Below are 22609 nucleotides of genomic sequence, written 5' to 3' on the forward strand. Positions count from 1 at the left end.
CTGTGGTGTTGGTGAAGACTCTTGAGAGTCCCTTGGACTGCAAGGAGATCCAACCAGTCCATTCTGAAGGAGATCAGCCCTGGGATTTATTTGGAAGGAATGATGCTAAAGCTGAAACTCCAGTACTTTGGCCACCTCATGTGAAGAGTTGACTCATTGGAAAAGACACTGATGCTGGGAGGGGTTGGGGGCAGGAGGAGAAGGGGACAACTGAGGATGAGATGGCTGGATGGCATCACTGACTCGAGGGATGTGAGTCTGAGTGACCTCCAGGAGTTGGTGATGGACAGGGAGGCCTGGTGTGCTGCAATTCATGGTGTTGCAAAGAGTCGGACACAACTGAGCAACTGAACTGAACTGAAGGAGGGCGCAGAAGGAAATGAAGAACATGTTGACATGAAAAATGGAGTAAATGGAATCTTTGTTATACAGTAGCTGAACTGTGTCATACACTCGTGGAAAGCATAACATGTAGGAGATAAATTTTATATTTAGCTGAAGAGATTTCCAACAAAATTTTGAAGGTGTGGCTTGATCTTTGCTTGCTGATTGTACTAGAATATAAGAGAAAAGAGTAAGCTGAAAGAGTTATTAAGCAAAAAGAAACCAGGACTTGGTTGGTAACCAAGAAACCAGAAACTTATTTGGTAAATACTCATCTTATTCAGACTACAAAAAAATGCTAAAATGAGGAGATTCACTGCCAGGAAATTGTGCTTTGGAAATAAAGTTAGGGTGTGTGGGGGCAAATTTTATTAATTCCTTGTAAGGATTAAAGTGCTTAGATAAGTGTTTCATGGAACCTGATTGACATCTTAGCAGAAACCAAGAATAAAATTGAGATTATCCAGTAATTATATGTAAAGATCTTTTTTTTTTGTACAGTTCTTTTGTGTATTCTTACCACCTCTTCTTAATATCTTCTGCTTCTGTTAGGTCCATACCATTTCTGTCCTTTTTTGAGCCCATAGTTGCATGAAATGTTCCCTTGGTATCTCTAATTTTCTTGAAGAGATCTCTAGTCTTTCCCATTCTGTTGTTTTCCTCTATTTCTTTGCATCGATTGCTGAGGAAGGCTTTCTTATCTCTCCTTGCTATTCTTTGGAACACGATGGTGCGATCACTCACCTAGAGCCAGACATTCTGGTATGTGAAGTCAAGTGGGTCTTAGAAAGCATCACTATGAACAAAGCTAGTGAAGGTGATGGAATTGCAGTTGAGCTACTTCAAATCCTAAAAGATGATGCTGTGAAAGTGCTGCACTCAATATGCCAGCAAATTTGGAAAACTCAGCAGTGGCCACAGGACTGGAAAAGGTCAGTTTTCATTCCAATCCCAAAGAAACGCAATGCCAAAGAATGCTCAAACTACTGCACAATTGCACTCATCTCACATGTTAGCAAAGTAATGCTCAAAATTCTCCAAGCCAGGGTTCAGCAATACATGAACCATGAACTTCCTGATGTTCAAGCTGGTTTTAGATAAGGGAGAGGAACCAGAGATCAAGTTGCCAACACCTGCTGAATCATGGAAAAAGCAAGAGAGTTCCAGAAAAACATCTATTTCTGCTTTACTGACTATGCCAAAGCCTTTGACTTTGTGGATTCCACTAAACCGTGGAAAGTTCTTCAAGAGATGGGAATACCAGACCACCTGACCTGCCTCTTGAGAAACCTATATGCAGGCCAGGAAGCAGCAGTTAGAACTGGACATGGAACAACAGACTGGTTCCAAATAGGAAAAGGAGTACGTCAAGGCTGTATATTGTCACCTTGCTTATTTAACTTATATGCAGAGTACATCATGAGAAACTCTGGGCTGGAAGAACACAGCTGGAATCAAGATTGCCAGGAGAAATATCAATAACCTCAGATATGCAGATGACACCACCCTTATGGCAGAAAGTGAAGAGGAACTAAAAAGCCTCTTAGCGAAAGTGAAAGATAATGAAAAAGTTGGCCTAAAGATCAACATTTAGAAAACAAAGATCATGGCATCTAGTCCCATCACTTCATGGGAAATAGATGGAGAAACAGTGGAAACAGTGTCAGACTTTATTTTTGGGGGCTCCAAAATCACTGCAGATGGTGATTGCAGCCATGAAATTAAAAGATGCTTACTCCTTGGAAGGAAAGTTATGACCAACCTAGATAGCATATTCAAAAGTAGAGACATTACTTTGCTGACTAAGGTCCGTCTAGTCAAGGCTACGGTTTTTCCAGTAGTCATTTACGGATGTGAGAGTTGGACTGTGAAGACAGCTGAGCGCTGAAGAACTGATGCTTTTGAACTGTGGTGACTCTTGAGAGTCCCTTGGACTGCAAGGAGATCCAACCAGTCCATTCTGAAGGAGATCAGCCCTCGGATTTCTTTGGAAGGAATGATGCTAAAGCTGAAACTCCAGTACTTTGGCCACCTCATGTGAAGAGCTGACTCATTGGAAAAGACTCTGATGCTGGGAGGCATTGGGGGAAGGAGGAGAAGAGGATGACAGAGGATGAGATGGCTGGATGGCATCACTGACTCGATGGACGTCAGTTTGAGTGAACTCTGGGAGTTAGTGATGGACAGGGAGGCCTGTAGTGCTGCAATTCATGGCGTTGCAAAGAGTCGGACGTGACTGAGCAACTGAACTGAACTGAACTGACTGATCTGTAAAGAAACTCTCTTGCACAGTGGAAGAATCCTCAAGATATAAATGGGAGACCCACAGGCTCTTTAGACTGTTGTATCAGCAGAAACACAGACAGCATGGGCTGAAAGGAACAGAGAGAGGACAAAATGAAAGAAGACTGTGCAGTTCAGTTCAGTTCAGTTCAGTTCAGTGCAGTTCAGTCGCTCAGTCGTGTCTGACTCTTTGCGACCCCATGAATCGCAGCACGCCAGGCCTCCATGTCCATCACCAACTCCCAGAGTTCACTCAGATTCACATCCATCGAGTCAGTGATGCCATCCAGCCATCTCATCCTCTGTCATCCCCTTCTCCTCCTGCCCCCAATCCCTCCCAGCATCAGTCTTTTCCAATGAGTCAACTCTTTGCATGAGGTGGCCAAAGTACTGGAGTTTCAGCTTTAGCATCATTCCTTCCAAAGAAATCCCAGGGCTGATCTCCTTCAGAATGGATTGGTTGGATCTCCTTGCAGTCCAAGGGACTCTCAAGAGTCTTCTCCAACACTACAGTTCAAAAGCATCAATTCTTCAGCGCTTAGCTTTCTTCACAGTCCAACTCTTACATCCATACATGACTACTGGAAAAACCATAGCCTTGACTAGACGGACCTTAGTTGGCAAAGTAATGTCTGCTTTTGAATATGCTATCTAGGTTGGTCATAACTTTTCTTTCAGACTCATAACATTATATAGGTAGTGAACAGGCTTATAAAGCTACTCCACTGCAAATCCTTGCTTTCCTTTCAGAAAAAAGAACAGTGATGCAGAGAGTAAAGCTACAGGCACAGAAAAATGAATCTTGAACCACAGAGGTTATTCTCAGGCCTTGAAACCTCATGGAGTTTGCTTGGATGAATTTTGAAACTGGTTTTGAATGTAGACTCTTTCTTTGCCTCCATTCCCATCCTCCTTTTTTTTTTTTTTTTTTTGTGAAGATATCTATAACTGTTATCCTTTCCCTATCACACAGTCATATTTTGGAAGCAGATTACCTGTTTTCTAGTTTTATAGGTCTACAGATGGAAAGGGAGTTGGACCTAGGGTAGATTATACCCAGAACTTTACTTCTGTCTACCTTTTTGTTGTCCAGTCACTAAATTGTGTCTGAGTCTTTGTAACCCTTTGGACTGCATCATGCCAGGCTTCCCTGTCCTTAGATGTCTAACTTAGATGACTTTGGTGATGGAATTTAGAACTTTTGAGCTTATGAGATTTAGATGAGATTTTTATACATGGGTTGATTTTGTAATAAGTGAGAATTTTGGAGACCTTGAGTTGGGATGGATGCATTTTCATGTGGTTAGACATGAATCTGTGGGGATAGAGACCTTACTGGTAGGCTGAACAATGGACTTTCAAAGATGTCCATGTCCTGATTCCTTGAACCTTTGAATATGTTACCTTACAGGATAAAAGAGAATTTGCAGATATGATTAATTTAAAAGATATTGAGAAAGAGATTATCCTGAATTATCTGAGTGGTCCCAAAGTGATCACAAAAGTACTTAGATGAGAGAGGCAGGGGAATGGGAGAAGAGACAGAAAGAGATGTAATGACAGAAGTAAAATCAGAATAGGAGACGTGATGACAGATACAGAGACTGAAGTAATGTGAGAGAGGGATCACCAGCCACGGGATGAGGTAGCCTCCAGGAGCTAGAGAAGATAAGGAACAGATTCTCTCATGAAGTCTCTAGAAGGATCAAAACCCTGACAACACTTCAAATTTAGAATGGGATCCCAGCCATGGGATGAAGTAGCCTCCAGGAGCTAGAAAAGATAAACAACAGATTCTCTCATAAAGACTCTAGAAGGATCAAAACCCTGACAACACTTCAAATTTAGGACCTCTGACCTCCAGGACTGTAAGATAGTAACTTTGCATTGTTTTAAGCCACTAAGTCTGGGGTTATTTATCAACAATAAGAAAAAAATACAGGTAGGTGCCTAGGCCTGAAATGCTGGGAAAAGTAATACCTTTTAATTATAATTTCTAACCTGATTTCCTTTGTGTTGCAATTTCTCTCATGACATGTGCTGATGAAATGACCAGAGGCATTTTAGGGAGATATTAATAGGTAAATAATAATAGATTAATAGATAGAATAATAGATTAATAGATAAAAAGAGAAGCAAAAAGCAAAGGAGAAAAGTAAAGATATACCCATTTGAATGCAGAGTTCCAAAGAATAGCAAGCAGAGATAAGAAAGCATTGCTCAGTGATCAGTGGAAAGAAATAGAGGAAAACAATAGAATGGGAAGGTCTAGAGATCTCTTCAAAAAAAATTAGAGATACCAAGGCAACATTTCATGTAAAGATGGGCTCAATAAAGGACAGAAATAGTATGGACCTAACAGAAGCAGAAGAAGCTGAGTGCTGAAGAATTAATGCTTTTGAACTGTGGTGTTGGAGAAGATTCTTGAGAGTCCCTTGGACTGCAAGGAGATCCAACCAGTCCATCCTAAAGGAGACCAGTACTGGGTGTTCATTGGAAGGACTGATGCTGATTTTGAAGCTGAAACTCCAATACTTTGGCCAACTGATGGGAAGAGCTGACTCATCGGAAAAGACCCTGATGCTGGGAAAGATTGAAGGAGAGAGGAGAAGGGGACAACAGAGCATGAAATGGTAGGGTGGCATCACCGACTCAATGGACATGAGTTTGAATCAACTCCGGGAGTTAGTGATGGACAGGAAGGCCTGGCGTGCTGCAGTCCATGGGGTCACAAAGAGTTGGACATGACTGAGCTACTGAACTGAATGAACCTGACTTCCTTTTGCTGAAATTTTTCTCATGACATGTTCTGATGAAATGACCACAGGCATTTTAGGGAGATATTAATAGATAAAAGGAAGTTGCATGGGAATACCTTTAGTATACATTTCATGGAATATATTTATATAGTTTGCAATCAAGTCTCTATATAGTTAACCGGTTGTTAGCCATCTAGAGTTGAAATATCTCCCAGAAATATTCTGACTGTGTTCATTGTTCAACTCCCCTGACCCTCGTAACTTTAAGGTACAAGGCCAAGGAAAGTATTGGAATATGAATATGTTCTTTGGTTCTCAGTACCAGATTTGTAGGTGAAGGAAGAAAAACAAGGCTTGAAATATAGGGAGTTTTCCCAAATTTGACAATCCTAAAATTTTACAAGGTGTAACAATGGAAAATTATAAAGATGAAACAAATGTTTCCAAATTATCATCAATAAAAACTATGGAAGAGATAAACCTGGGTTAGTTTTCTATTATCACAATAGAAAATAATATTACAAAATATTTGTCTTGTGAAAAGACTGTTAAAGAGCATAAGACCATCATATTGAAGGGAAAAGGAGTATTGCAGATGTGTGCCATTATGTTATTTTTCTGGATTTAATGATGTTTATGACATTTATAAGCTTTTTAAAATTGTATTCTGTTAATTTTAATTTGTAATTTAAAATTCACAGTTTCTTTTTTCATCATGAGTAAACATTAACTTTTATACTTAATTATGTATTCATAATTTTGTGTTATTTTTTGAAAGAAGGTGTTCCTAATTTCCCTGTAGCAGGGCATGGCAACCCACTCCAATATTTTTGCCTGGATAATTCCATAGACAGAGATGCCTGGAAGGCTACAGTCCATAGGGCCGCAAAGAGACAGATCTGAAGTGACTGAGCACGCACACCCCTGATTTCCAAGTTCAGATCCTCCTTTTAGCTATATCTTTAACATTTACCCAGAAATCAACTCCTTCTTACCACCTCCACTGTTACTACCTCATTCCAGGTCACTAGCATTTCTTGCCTATATTATTGCAATAACTTCCTAACTGGTCTCTTTGACTATACCTTGCCCCACTTTCCATGATACTCAACACAGCAATCAAATTATCCTGGTGTGACATAATATGGTATAATTAATGTAACATACTGTAACCTAATGTAACATAATATGACATGACAACATAAATTGGCCATGGGTTCTACTTGTTCAAAACCTTCCAAAGGGCTTCTACTTTACTCACAGTAAAAGCCAAAAGCCTTGAAATGTCTTCCAGGATTCCACCTCTCCTTGTGTATCTGCCTTCAAATTCCCTCAATTAACTCATCACCTATTCTTCTCACTTACCCTGCTCCAGGCCTTCTAGTCTTCCTGCTGTCCACAAGTCAGGCTTGCTTTCATCTCAGGTGTTTATACTTCCTGTTCCCCTGTCTAGAATGATCATACACCCAGATATTAGCATGATTCATTCCCTTGTCTTCTTTAGGTTTTTTATTAAAATGTCACCTTCTGTGTAAAACTTCCCTGGCCACCTTATCTAATTATACTCTGCAGACCTGTATACACACATACCCAGACCCACACAACCACACACATACTCTCTCTTTCTACTCTTTCTTTATATTTCTCATTAGTATTTTCATTGCCTTCTAGTTTCAGTTTGTTGGGAAGGTTGAAATCAAATAAATTTTTGATTAAATTTCAGAAAGTACATCCTGATATGATATTCAGTATACAAATGTAGAAGATGGCATTTTGAATTTAATTATTTCAAATATAGTGGTTTTTTTTTTTAGTTTTTGGGTTATTTGAAAATCCTATTCACAACTCAAGAATATTCTTGTGGGTTTATTACATAATTGCACAATACTCCTACTTTTTGGTAAAGTGTTGACTATAAATTTGTATTCTTTTTTCACATAATTTATATTGGTTCAATCAGAGAGCTTTTTTTTTTTTTTTTTCTTTAACTCTCTGGCTGAAACTACTGACAGAATCACCAGGACACTTGATTATAGTTAGATATATGCCATTCAGAAAAAAATTATTTATGGAAAGGAAAACAGAGCTATCAACAACCTTAGATATGCAGATGATACCACTCTAATGGCAGAAAGCAAAGAGAAACTAAAGAGCCTCCTGATGAAGCTGAAAGAGGAAAGTGAAAAGCTGGCTTAAAACTCAATATTAAAAAAACTAAGATCGTGGCATCCGGTCCCATCACTTCATGGCAAACAGATGGGGAAACAATGTAAACAGTGACAGACTTTATTTTCTTGGGCTCCAAAATCACTGCAGATGGTGACTGCAGACATGAAATTAAAAGATGCTTGTTTATTGGAAGAAAAGGTATGACAAACCTAGACAGCATATTAAAAAGCAGAGACATTATTTTGCTGACAAATGTCCATAAAGTCAAAGCTATGGTTTTTCCAGTAGTCATGTATGATGTGAGAGTTGGACCATAATGAAAGCTGAGTGCTGAAGAATTGATGCTTTTGAACTGTGGTGTTGGAGAAGACTCCCGAGAGTCCCTCAGATAGCAAGATCAAACCAGTCAATCTGAAAGGAAGCCCTGAATATTCATTGGAAGGACTGAAGCTGAAGCTGCAACACTTTGACCACCTAATGCAAAGAGCCAACTTATTGGAAACGACCCTGATGCTGGGAAAAATGGAAGACAAAAAAAGAGGGTGATAGAGGATGATATGGTTGGATGGTATCACTGACTCAGTGGACCTGAGTTTGAGTGAACTCCGGGAGATAGCGAAGGACAGGCAAGCCTCGTGTGCTACAGTTCATAGAGTCTCAAAGAGTTGGACAGGACTTAGCAACTGAACAACAACAAATAGCGTGAATTAATTTCATTTAAAGTGCCCAGCCTTATTGCAGTAATGAGAAATGGCAATGAGGGAAAAGCTTCTTCCTCTGAAAACAGAGGCAAAGATAATTTATTTTATTGTTAGGAAAAAGAAAGTTTAAAAGTAAAGAAATGAGGTTTGTAGATACAACATTGTAGATTGCTCCTCAAAGTTCTAGATCAACAGATGTTGCACTTATAAAAATGGACACCCCAGTTTGATCCTCCTGTTGAAAAAAACTCCATAATTATGTTCAGACATGAAGTGAAATTCTGAGTTAAATTTTTTTTTTTTTGACAGGTGGCTCTGCATCAGGCACTGGCAACTGGTTATAGTGGAGACAGACTGGGAGGCTAGAGGAAGAAGAAGGGACTTGCTTCTTTTACTTAATGGCTGGACAGTTAGCATCTCAACAGCAACACTGCTCCCTATGGTGACACTAACATTCAGCAACAGCAGTTGTTTGCAGCTTGCAGTTTTTCCACACAACTAGAACTAGCCTTATTAGCCCCTTGAAGACATCAGCACCAGCTCACAGGTGCCCCACTTTATATGCCTGAGTCTCAGCTTTAAGTTTTCATAATTCCTTAGACTACTGTCTTCCATTTGTCTCCTCTATTAGAGGTGGTAGCTGCTTCCTAGAGTTATTACATCTCTGGTCCTTCAGAGTCCCCCTTCTGTCCAGTTTTCTAATATGATTGCCCATTGTTTATATTAAACTCTTTGTTAAATGCTTAATATAGTTTCCATCCCCTGTTTGAACCTTTACTGGCACAGAAACTGATGTGCCTCTAATAATTTTAAAACGAGTTACATTTTTCAACTTTCTCTTGATATATTAATAAACTCTGGTGATGTCTGTGATATATATATATAAATTTATATGTGTATACACACACAAAATCTATGGCATCAATCATTTTACAAATACAGGAAATGGAAGAGTTAATAACTAGGATGTTTTAAATATTTTTCCCTGAAAATGGGATGACTGGTTATATGATGACAAATCATATTTTTATTACTTTTTTCTTTCTTATAAGTTTTACTTGAGGAATAATTAGCAAAATTTTATTAGTAGGTGTGGCAAACCTGGGACTTCCCAAGGCACTAGTAAAGAACCTGCCTGCCACAGCCGGAGACGTGAGATGCCAGTTTGATTCCTGAGTTGGGAAGATCCCCTGGGGGAGGGCATGGCAACTCTGTCCTCTCCTTGCCTGGAGAATCCCATGGACAGAGAAGCCTAGTGGGCTACAGTCCATAAGGTCCTGAAGAGTTGGACACAAGTGAAGTGAGTTATGACATGGCATGTGGAAAGCCTATGCTGTAATTATCTATAAAGGAAATTGCTGGATATGTGAATATAATGCTTGCGTCATGTATACACGCATCCTAAGTAATTAAAAATGAGCATACCTTGGGCAAACTATGGAGGTGAACTCATTGGCCATTAAGGTAAAGCTTAATTAAATTCTAATCAATTTAAATTACAAGTTAAAACAGCATTCAGCTGCCTCAAATTTCTATGAAAACACATTCATATTTATTTATAAAGCCAAATGGTCTATAAAAGTATTGGCATTTCTTCTACATTATTTTGCTCAGAGTGTTTCCATTCTTCACTTGATTTATCCATTTGAAAGTTTTGTTTGATTCAATGAAATAAAGTTGAAAAAGTCAACAGAAACAAATTCAGTTTGAATATTGAGACTAGAAATTCTTGTTTATCGTGATCTGTAGCCTTACTAAGTATTTAAAATAGTGATTTATAAAGTGCAGACTATTTTTGCTTTTCCATAAAGAAGTTTTATATAATATAAATACTCTACTATAGTTCACTGTTGTTTAGTCGCTAAGTCACGTCTGACTCTTTGAGATCCCATGGATTGTAGCCTGCCAGGCTCCTCTGTCCATGGAATTCTCCAGGCAAGAATACTGGAGTGGGCTGCCATCCCCTTCTCCAGGGGATCTTCCTGACCCAGGGACTGAACACGAGTCTCTTACATTATAGTCATATTCTTTACCATCCGATCCACCTGGGAAGCCCGAATACAGTCTATGGATGGCCGAATTTATGAAATCAATAAAGACTACTTGACATACTGTTTCAAATATTAGATATTTAAAACAATGCAAACAATGCTATTATTTCCTGATGAATCCTCTGAATCTTTAAAAGCAATCCATCTTTGCTGTTTAAAGAATTGTTTCCTTAATTAAAAGATTTCTTTTTACACTATAAATATTTTTGTTGCTGTTATTTAGGTGTTTTGCTTTTTAAAATGCATGTTTTGTTCTTGTATCCAGAATTTGAATCACCTGTAGTTTAGAACTAACTGGTACATTAAGCTGCTCAAAGAGTTGAACATATTCTTAAAATGATTTCATCATCATGCCTTAAACTCTGGAGAGTGAATACTGGCTAATTTTAGGTACAGAGGCAGAAAGACTTTCTTTAAGGACATGAAATACATATTTTAGAATTACCCTTTATCTGATTACTTTTCCAGAAAAAAGCTTACAAAATAATTAATAAAATGGTTATTCAAAATCACTTACTTCAAAATCACTCATATTTAATCCAGATTTTAGCAGAAGAGACAGAAGATAAAGATAAAAGGCAGCATTTGAGGAGATAAAGACTGTTAATCTTCCAAAATGGGTGAAAAAAATGAACCCACAGATAGAGTACACAATAATAATGTATACCAACCTCATGCATGAGCATAGATGTAAAAAAATTCTCAAGATTGAACTGAATATAGTTTATACAGAAGGTCATAATTATGTTGGATGTATTTCAGAGATTCAAAGGTGGTTTTCACTAGAAATTCTATGTAATTTATGGCATTAACAGTTTAAAGGAGAAACAATATTATTTGAATAAATTCAAAAAGAGCATTTTATAGAGTTTGGCAAAGCATCATAATAAATTTTCTTAGAAATAGGAAGATATGTTTGAACCTAATAAAAAGTATCTATCTAAAACTAATATTAAAGAGCATTTTTAATAATAAACATTAAATGTTTTTCAATTAAAATCAAGAATCAATGACACTTTCTTCTACTCAACTATTCAGATTAGTGACTAAACCATCACTAAAGAAATCTACAGACAAATTAGAAATCACTTTAGAAATCCCTAAAGAATCTACAGACAAATTATTCATATTATTAAGGGAGTTTGACAAGTACATAGATATAAGTAAAAATGCAAGAATCAAATGGATTACTACAGGCTGCAACAAAATAGTTGGAGACTATATATTTTTTTAAAGTGCATTTATAACTACAACAAAAAAATAAGGTAGAAAGGAGTAAACTAATTAGAAATACATAAAAACTTTTTTAAAAATTACAAAATTATACTGAACAATATAAAAATAGACAAGTGGAGATATGTCATGATGCATAAGAATTCAGTATCATAAAATATCAATTTTCTATTTTTAGTCCAATCAAAATTGATTTATAGAATCCATTTTTAATCAAATTCTAACAATGTTTTTTCCCTTTTGAGAGACCTGAAAAACTTTTTCTAAAATTCAAGTATCTAAAATGTCCAAGTGCCTAAGTTGGAGACACTTGTCTTATCAGATATCAAAAATTTCCTGTTTGTGCTAATTAAGACATTGGTTTTAGCACCAAGATAGTAAAATGATCAATGAAGAAAGTAACATATTAATGTATAGAAATCATATTTTATTAATAGGACTTTGTAGTCAGGTGAAAAGAATAACTAAGTAAATGTTGCTTGAGAAATTCAATATCTGTTAAGAAAAAATGTATGCAATATAAAACATTAAGCCCAGGTGGAAATAAATTTGACTATGAATAATGAAATCCTCATTTTTTAAAGAAGAAAACATATAAAAAGATCTATTTGATTTCGGGGAACCAAGACCTTCTTAAGTAAGACACAGGACCTTCTAGACATAAAAATTATGCATTTTATTATGTTTCAGTTAAGAACTTCTGGTTATCAAAAGATATTATGAAGAAAATAAAGTGACCCTGCAGAGACTCAGGGGAGATATCTGTAGTACACATAATCAACAAAGGATTAATATCTAGAATATATAAAAGATCCCTGGATATCTATGAGAAAAAGACAACTAACAGTATATGGCCCAAAAATATATAAACAGGCATTTCACAGAAGAGGAAACACAAACTACCACTAACTTAGGGAAAAATTTTAATCACATTAGGAATCAGAGATATGCAAATTAATATCATAATAATACACCCGTGGTGGATTCACGTCAATGTATGGCAAAACAATACAGTATTGTAAAGTAAAATAAAGTAAAAAAAAAAAAAAAGTGATTCTACACATAAAAAAAAGAAACAAAAGTAATAAAATCTGACAATCACGTATAGAAGAAGATACAAAGCTTGGGAACTCTTACACATACTGTTTTGAAACAAACGAAAAAAAAAAACTAAAACTATTTTTTGAATTGAGTATGTGCACAATCTAGGACCAAGAAATTTCACTTGTAAATATATGTCTTACATAAACTCTTGTACATGTGTATTTATAAAAATATTCATCACAGCAATAAAATGGATTACTAACAAGGACCTACTGTATAGCATAGGGAACTCTGCTCTATATTATGTAACAACTTAAATGGGAAAAGAATTTGTACAAGAATAGATACATGTATATGAATAACTGAATCACTTTGCTGTATGGTGGTGGTTTAGTCACTAAGTCGTGTCCAATTCTTGCAACCCCATGGACTGTAGCCTGCCAGGCTTCTCTGTCCGTGGGATTTCCCAGGCAAGAATACTGGAGTGGGTTGCCATTTCCTTCTCCAGGGGATCTTCCCCACCTGGGAGACTGAACCCATGTCTGCTACATTGCAGATGGTCTCCTGCACGGTGGGCAGATTATTTACTGCTGAGGCACCAGAGAGAAACTAACACAACATTGTTAATCAACTATGCTCCAATACAAAATAAAAAGCTAAAAAGTGTAATAAAAATGATTGTACATGAGAAAATAAAGGGTAAATAAAGTTGTAGTATAGTCATGTTTTTAGAAAGCTTGAGAACAAGCAAAGTGAAATAATATAATGTTCCAAATATATGCAAATGTATGGAATGTGAAATAAAATTTAGGACTGTACAGAACTGATGATTTTCTAGTTCATAAGAATATAGTGATAGGTTCTCAAGGATATATTTTATTCTGCTTTCTAACTTAAACATATATTACATATATTATTTTAAACCTAGCAAATTTGATATAATAAAATTTTAAGTTTCTTTAATTTTATAATTTTCTCTTAAATTTAAGTTTTAGTCCACTATTTGTTTCATGGCTACTATTTGACGGTCTTCGTAATTCAGCTGCAGAGAAAGCTTATGACATAACGTCTATAAAGAATCTAATTATTTCAATTTGATAATCATGACTGAATACAGAAATAAGAGTATACACTATCATTTCAATATAGTAAATAGAAATCTCTTTCTATATAACACATACACAATATGTATGTCATAGTTACAGTAAAATTTCAAAGCTCATTTCTCTTGCCTCCCTCCTGTTTGGATCTGACCTCCCATATCAAGATCTTCTTTCCCAAGTATTCCTTGTAGGAGTCCCTTTGTGGTGGTGGGTGGGGGTGCAGAGTGGTGGGCAAAAAGAAGAGAAACTTTCACATAACAGGAGATGCTGCTCCAATGCCCACTGTAATCTCTGTGTTCACCTCCCGCTGTCCTTTGTCACTTTGTGGTCAGTGGTTTGTCACCCAGGCTGCTGCCTGCTACCTTTCAATTCCAGAACTCTAAGCTACACACAGACCCTTTTCCAGTCTGCTGTTAACCTCCTCTGAGCTGAGCAAATTTCTCTTTCTGGTGGCAAAAAGCTTTCTATTTTGCTTCTTATGACTGACTCTTTCGATGAAGGTTCTCATAGCAGAATTGTCGAGGGCTCTAAGTGACATTTCTCTGTGTGTCTCAGCCTCTCCTTTGTAAGGCAGAGTCGGGTGAAGAGAGGAAGTGAAGGAGCAGGAAGCTGGAGCTAGATCTGAGGGATGGTCAGCCGTGACCTCACACTTACTGGAGCCATCCTATCTCCTCCAGGCTTTGCTATTCAGTCTGTTCCATTTGCCAGTATTCTTGCTGATGGTGATTCACTTTGAGGGCTTCATTATTTCATCCACCAGTTCAGAACCAGTAACAGTTCTTAGTTTATGGGATAAATCTCTATATTCCTGAAATATATTACGATATAGCTTCTGGGCACCATGATAATCACTTAATCTGTTGTAGCATCGTTGCCCATTGCTTGACATTAAGATGTTATTCATTATTGTGACAGTGTGAAGACTGTACTACCTAGGATATACAAAAGGGTTTAAGGATTGATACTATCCAACTCCTCACATCAACCTAACAGTGTGCCATTTCTGATCAGGCCCCAAGTAATATTCATTTGATCTCATAAAAAAGAAAATGGGAGAGGGGAAAAAGAATATACCAAAATTAGTAATAATGATTACACACATGGATGAAATCACCAACTATTTATACTATCATCTTTATACTTTTAATTTTATAAATTTTTAAATGAACGTTTATTTAACTTTTATATTGATTAAAAAGCTGTAAAAGATATCTTTGGGGGAAAAAAAGCTTTAGGAATCTATTATGTTTCAGAACTGTGTCCAGAATCTTCTAATGAAAGTGAAGTCACTCAGTCGTGTCCGACTCTTTACGACCCCGTGGACTGTAGCCCACCAGGCTCCTCCGTCCATGGGATTCTCCAGGCAAGAATACTGGAGTGGGTTGCCATTTCCCTCTCCAGGGGATCTTCCTGACCCAGGGATCGAACCCAGGTCTCCTTCATTCAGGCAGACGCTTTAACCTCTGAGCCACCAGGGAAGCCCAGAATCTTCTAGAGTTTACTGCTATTAGAAGCATAATTTCTTTTGTGTAGAATCTTTTATGACTACAAAAGCATCCATAAGTAGGCATTTCCAGTTCAAACCTTATGCAGGATATGTACATTGCTTCTCTGATAAACAGACATCTGTTCTCTTCGTTAGGCTTCCTCTTTCTTTCTTTTTTTACTTACTGCCATCCCTCCATATTTTTACTGTGTCACAAAATGAATCATCTAATAATCTTCTATGTGTCAGTATTTAGCTACAGATTAGAATTTAATTCCCTTTCCTCCATGTGATATTCCTTCTAGAGGTCTCTTATCAAAGCAAATTCTCTTATTTTCACATTAAAAATTGTTACTGTCACAGAAACAACAGCTACTCCCACAAGTATGATTAATGAAAGTCAAATATTTGACTAAAAGTAAATAATATTAGAGATATGAAGTTCTAGAATTATACTCCCATCCCCCTACCCTACCAAATAACTGAGTATTATCAAATAAAGTACCCCAGTACAAATGCAAAAGAAAATGTTTAAGAGACCTACTTTGTGACAAGTGGGAATATTGGGAGTTCAAAAGTAAACGATATTTTTGCTCAGATGATTTCTTAGACATCATAAAGCAGAAGGGAAAATAGATGTATTTAAAATTTACTTTTAGAAAGCTTAATTTCAAAAAATAAACATGTCTTATTCATCTTTGTTGATGGAAATATTTAGAGTAAAACATTGATTCACAAAGTATCCATACAAAAGGCTTGCAAAATGCTATACTGGACAGAATTGAAGTTCATTTGAAACACACATTGTTTATTATAGATTCTCTCACATGAAATTCTCTCCAAAAGTCTATGTGATAGTTAGGTTTGATACCTTTATTTTATTGAAGAGGAAGCTGAGGATAGAGAGCAAGTTACAGACCTAAAGGTACCCAGCTAACCAGTGATGAAAGTTAAACCTCAGTCATCTGAAACCATTGTACATGCTCTTTCAACTACTAGGCCAAGTTATATGTCATGGGCAGATCCTACCTTCTTAAAAATTAATTTAAAAACTAGTATAAACTAGTTTTGCTACTGTTATGCACTACCATTACCACTCGCTCTGCTTAAATTAATAAACATTTCCCTTAAAAATACCAGAGGTGTGTTATACTAGGTACCAGGTCCTCTTGACATATTGTGTTGAGGCCACCTTGCCAGCTGCCCTATAACAAAGTTAGGTGCATCCAAAACAGAGCAAGCTTGTCAGTGCAGTGTAGCAGGCAAAAGGAAGCTCTGAAATTTATGTTTTATTGGACCTTTTTCAGTTTGCATGTCATGTGGATTCTCGGAGACTGTAGACTTGGTTTAGGGCCACTAGTAGCATTGTGACTGGTGAGGGTTCCTTCACAACAGAATTCAGGGAAAGACTGCCAAGCATGGTGCAGGAGGGAAGACAGGGCAGGGACTCACGCACGCACATGCAGTGATGGCTGGGTGATTGCACCTTCAGCAAGAGGGAGATGGCCAATTCTAGCAGGGGGGTACCGCCTGAGCCCAAAAAACTGACTGCAGGTTCAGAACTGCAGACTGGACATAGAAGGAACTATCAGCTGCAGACATCAGCCTCAGAGGCCAACACTTCTGAAAACCAGTCTGAGTCCAGGGGGTCTCTTTCCCTCAAGTTACAAAGACATGTACCTTCCTTTGCACTCACCCAAATTTCATCTTAAGGAGACATGCAGAGAAAAGCAAGAGATGACAGAGCATTTCTCTGCAAGAAAGATGAACACAACCTAAAGGGAACATGTAACTCATAAAATTAGATTAAACTTCTAATCACAGAGGAATAAAAATTAGTTTTTAGCCTCAATAAACTGGATAAAGGCTGATATAATGACCAAATTAGTTATGGTCAAAGTTTAGTCCAATTTAGTTCAGTTGCTCAATCATGTCTGACTCTTTGCAACCCCATGGACCACAGCACGCCAGGCCTCCATGTCCATAACCAACTCCTGGAGTTTACCCAAACTCATGTCCATTGAGTCAATGATGCCATCCAACCATCTCATCCTCTGTCATCCCCTTCTCTCGCCTTCAATCTTTCCCAGCATCAGGGTCTTTTCAAATGAGTCAGCTCTTCACATCAGGTGGCCAAAGTATTGGAGTTTCAGCTTCAACATCAGTCCTTCCAATGAACACCCAGGACTGATCTCCTTTAGGATTGACTGGTTGGATCTCTTTGCAGTCCAAGGGACTTTCAAGAGTCTTCTCCAACACCACAGTTCAAAAGCATCAATTTTTTGGTGCTCAGCTTTCTTTATAGTCCAACTCTCACATCCATACACAACTACCGGAAAAACCATAGCCTTGACTAGATGGACCTTTGTTGGCAAAGTAATGTCTATGCTTTTTAACATGCTGTCTAGTTTGGTCATAACTTTTCTTCCAAGGACTAAAAGTCTTTTAATATCATGGCTGCAGTCACCATCTTCAGGGATTTGGGAGCTCCACAAAATAAAATCTATCACTCTTTCCACTTATTTTGCTGTCTATTTGCCATGAAGTGATGGGATCGGATGTCATGATCTTAGTTTTCTGAATGTTGAGCTTTAAGCCAACTTTTTCGCTTTCCTCTTTCACTTTCACCAAGAGGCTCTTTAGTTCTTTTTCACTTTCTGCCATAAGGGTGGTGTCATCTGCATCTCTGAGCTTATTGATATTTCTCCCGGCAGTCTTGATTCCAGCTTGTGCTTCATCCAGCCCAGCATTTCATATGATGTACTCTACATATAAGTTAAATAAGGGTGACAATAGTACTCCTTCCTCGATTTAGAACCAGTCTGTTGTTCCATGTCCAGTTCTAACTGTTGCTTCTTGACCTGCATAGAGATTTCTCAGGAGGCAGGTCAGGTGGTCCGCCATTCCCATCTCTTGAAGAATTTTCCACAGTTTGTTGTGGTCCACACAGTCAAAGGCTTTGGCATAGTCAATAAAGCAAAAGTAGATGTTTTTCTGGAATTCCCTCACTTTTTCATGATACAACGGATGTTGGAAATTTCATCTCTGGTTCCTCTGCCTTTTTAAAATCCAGCTTAAACATCTGGAAGTTCATGGTTCACATACTGTTGAAGCTTGGTTTGGAGAATTTTGAGCATTACTTTGCTAGCATGTGAGATGAGTGCAATTGTGCAGTAGTTTGAACATTCTTTGGCATTGCCTTTCTTTGGGATTGGAATGAAAACTGACCTTTTCCAGTCCTGTGGCCACTGCTGAGTTTTCCAGATTTGCTGGCATATTGAGTGCAGCACTTTCACAGCATCATCTTTTAGGATTTGAAATAGCTCGGATAGAATTCCATCACCTCCACTAGCTTTGTTCGTAGTGATATTTCCTAAGGCCCACTTGACTTCACATTCCAGGATGTCTGGAATCTAGGCCGTGGAATCCAGGATGTCTTGAATCCAGGCCAGAAACTGGCTTGGGTAGCCTTTCCCTTCTCCAGGGGATTTTCCCAATCCAGGGATGGCATCCTGGTCTTCCACATTGCAGGTGGATTCTTTACCAGCTGAGCCAGAAGGGAAGCCCAAGAATACTGGAGTGGGTAGCCTATCCCTTCACTAGTGGATCTTCCCAACCCAGAAATTGAATTGGGGTCTCCTGCATTGCAGGCGGATTCTTTACCACTGAGCTATGAGGGAAGCCCTGTTCAACCACATAAAAGATATGTAAATCAGTGACCACTTTCTGCTCGTGTCTATAAAGTTAATATGGTAACATGGCAAATCAGGATTAAATGAGGCAACATATATAACACACTGAATATGGTGCCTGCTACATAGCTGCTGCTCAAAATTGACAATTTGCATCTGCCTATCTACTTACCCTACCCTTTAAAAAAAAGTTAATCATAATATTATTGTTACCTATAGTTTACCATATAGCTAAACAATCACTTTAATTTCAGATTTTATTTTGTTTTTATACTTAGCAAATGTAAATGTGCACTTGATTTAATACCTGGGGTTACAAAGAACAACAGAAATAATCTCCTGGTGTATATTGGTCAAGTTTAGAAAATGTATTCACTCACCAGCTCACTGAATTCATTATTGCCTAGGTCAAGTCTTTCCAACTGGGCCAGTTTGTGCATTGACCTATAACAGATGGAGAAAAATAATATTGTGAGGCAGTGTATGACACATTGCTCCAAAAGACATTCCAACCACCTTCTTGTCAGATTTATCTGAGTTTATTATGCACAGATATAGGGGTATTTTTCAGGCAGAAGTAAATTTCAAATATACAGAAACATGTTCTACCTGTTACCTGAAAACCTTTAGTAGTTTACCATGTTTCCAAATGCCAGTCTGTGCATGGAGTACAGGCCTGACTGCATAATGAAAATCTGGGAAGCTTGTTAAATATCTGTACCAATACAAGGTACCAGTTGAGGCTCTAACATCCATATTTTTAATAATCCACACAGGTTTGGGAACCAATGGATAAACTCAGCTCTTCATGAAGCATTTTAAAATTCCACAGTATGGCCACAATTTCATCATCAATCTTGTCAATTTTTACTTTCTTAAATGAATTTCTGCTATAGACAAACTTTTTTCTTTTCTATTCAGGTAGAGTTGATTTAAAATATCATGTAAGTTTCAGGTGGACAAGGTTGTTATTCACAATTTTATTTTATTTTATTTTTCTTGTTATTCACAATTTTAAAAGGTTTTATTTCATTTATAGATGTTATAAAATATTGGTTATATTCCTTGAGATGTACTATATACCCTGGTAGCTTATTTTATACATAGCAGCTTGTACTAAAAGCCCCTACTCCTAACTTTTGTACTCATTATCTCCTAAGCATATTGGCTTGATGATGTTACAGCTTTGAATAACTGTAAACCTTGGGTGAGAGTTGGTCCCAAAGATTAGAAGTACTTATGCACATTACATACATAATCAGTATTTATCAAGCCATTTTCAAGTATAACAAACAACATAGGAAAAGATAGTACCATTCTTCTGATTTTCAAATTTTTTATCTCCCCACTAACCAGAATGCTATCCTCAAGTTTTGACTATGTACAGAAACTCTGGAGGCATTGTTGACTCAAATCTTAATAAAATTTAGTTCCTTCACCTTTAAAATTTATGTATCCATTATCTTATAGGACTTTTATGATCAGCAAATGAAATACTACTATAATTCAGACTCTTTCGGACACTTAGAAATGAAAAAAAAAAAATCTGTGTACTCTTTCTCTGCTCAGAAACTGCTTTTGAAAGATTATTATGTGCTAGAGAGACTTCTGGGGTCTGGGGAATAGCACTGTATGAAAAGAAAGAAAAATTACTCCTTGAAAGGACTCTACTTCCATTGCAGATGATAATGACAATAAAATGATTAAGTAAAATAAAATAATATACTAGAAGGTTGTAAGTGCTATGAAGAATAGTTAAGCAGAGGAGGAAGATAAGAATTCTTATAACAAGATTGCATTTTCTAACAGGGTAATCAGGTCTCATGGAGAAGAAATGTGAGTATAGTGTACTCATTCGATTGTATACCTTTGTCCTTATGGTAAACACATGTGGGTCTGGAGCCTATTTCCCTGTTTCTGCACAGGAATCTAACTGGTATGACTTTCCCTTACAAATGACTGGCCTAGAAGGCACAATCGCAACCTTATATCAGCGAGAAAACATCAGGACTTGGTTACAGTTTGGGTCACATTTTCCATCAGTTATGCTGACAATTTCATCATCACTTGTCTGAACGAAGTAACTTGCTGATAATTCAGATTCATTTGTAATGTTTGCCTAGTTATCTGAAGTTCTAATGATCAAGTTCTAATGAAATTGGTACTCACTTGTGTTAAATGATGTTTACCAACCTATGTTCATATTATATATGTAAAAGTGGTAGAAATGTGTAAAATATACATGACTGTTACTTTTATCATTGCTACTTCTCCTGCCTGTAACATTCTACCCATATATCTTTGCAAAGCTGGCTCCTTTTCCACTCAGCTCATATATTTCCTCCTCATATCCCCAAATTAAATCTCCCTTCCCATCTTCACTTTGTATATTGCCCTGTTCCATTTTCTTAACACTTACCATTGAAATTATTTAATATTTTTATTTTAATATTTAATACTGAAAATTAAAATACTTTTTGATTACTTCCTAATTATTTTCCTCCTGCTAGATTCAAGCTTCATGAAAGCAAGTAAATTGTCAGTCATACAAATAGCTTCTCAGTCAGTGTTTGTTTAGTGAAGATATTCATATGTGCATGAATGAATGATTCTTTACCAGTGAGATGTTTGAATTCTAGAAATATTTACAAAGAAAAACCATTCAATTTTTACCAGGCATCTACAATTAATTAACAGTTGCCAAGGAGATATCCTAATAGGTCTGATTTAATGAATATTATAATGAATATACATTAGCTTACTTATTAAGAAGTATGCATAATGTTAAAGGCAGATAAAGCTGAAATTCATCTGTCTTAGAATTATCTATATCTTATGTTAAGTTTAGTCCTGACATCTAATAAACACATGAAAAGATGCTCAACATCACTCATTATCAGAGAAATGCAAATCAAAACCACAATGAAGTACCATTTCACACCAGTCAGAATGGCAGCTATCCAAAAGTCTACAAGCAATAAATGCTGGAGAGGGTATGTAGAAAAGGGAACCCTCTTACACTGTTGGTGGGAATGCAAACTAGTACAGCCACTATGGAGAACAGTGTGGAGATTCCTTAAAAAATTGCAAATAGAACTGCCTTATGACCCAGCCATTCCACTGCTGGGCATACACACCGAGGAAACCAGAATTGAAAGAGACACATGTACCCCGGTGTCATTGCAGCACTGTTTATAATAGCCAGGACATGGAAGCAACCTAGATGTTTATCAGCAGATGAATGGATAAGAAAGCTGTGGTACATATACACAATGGAGTATTACTCAGCCATTAAAAAGAATTCATTTGAATCAGTTCTAATGAGGTGGATGAAACTGGAGCTGTTTATACAGAGTGAAGTAAGTCAGAAAGAAAAACACCAATACAGTATACTAACGCATATATATGGAATTTAGAAAGATGATAACGATAACCCTGTATGTGAGACAGCAAAAGAGACACAGATGTATAGAACAGTCTTGAACTCTGTGGGAGAGGGAGAGGGTAGGATGATTTGGGAGAATGGCATTGAAATATGTATAATATCATAGTGAAATGAACTGCCAGTCCAGGTTTGATGCAGGATACAGGATGCTTGGGGCTGGTGCACTAGGATGACCCAAGGAATGGTACAGGGAGGGAGGTGGGAGGGGGGTTCAGGATGGGGAACATGTGTACACCCATGGCAGATCCATGTTGACGTA

General features: G+C 37.3%; 1 protein-coding gene across 1 annotated transcript in view; it reads right to left on the reverse strand.

The window, feature by feature from the left end:
- Positions 1 to 22609, reverse strand: part of LRRC7 (leucine rich repeat containing 7) — a 492466-nt gene that overhangs the window by 184532 nt on the left and 285325 nt on the right. The window contains exon 7 of the mRNA XM_052637059.1: positions 19286 to 19349. Within this exon, the coding sequence (XP_052493019.1) occupies positions 19286 to 19349 (64 nt within the window). The remainder of the gene's footprint in view (positions 1 to 19285; positions 19350 to 22609) is intronic.

The sequence above is a fragment of the Budorcas taxicolor genome, chromosome 3 (assembly GCF_023091745.1).
Source record: "Budorcas taxicolor isolate Tak-1 chromosome 3, Takin1.1, whole genome shotgun sequence".
In the NCBI taxonomy this organism is placed as follows: domain Eukaryota; kingdom Metazoa; phylum Chordata; class Mammalia; order Artiodactyla; family Bovidae; genus Budorcas; species Budorcas taxicolor.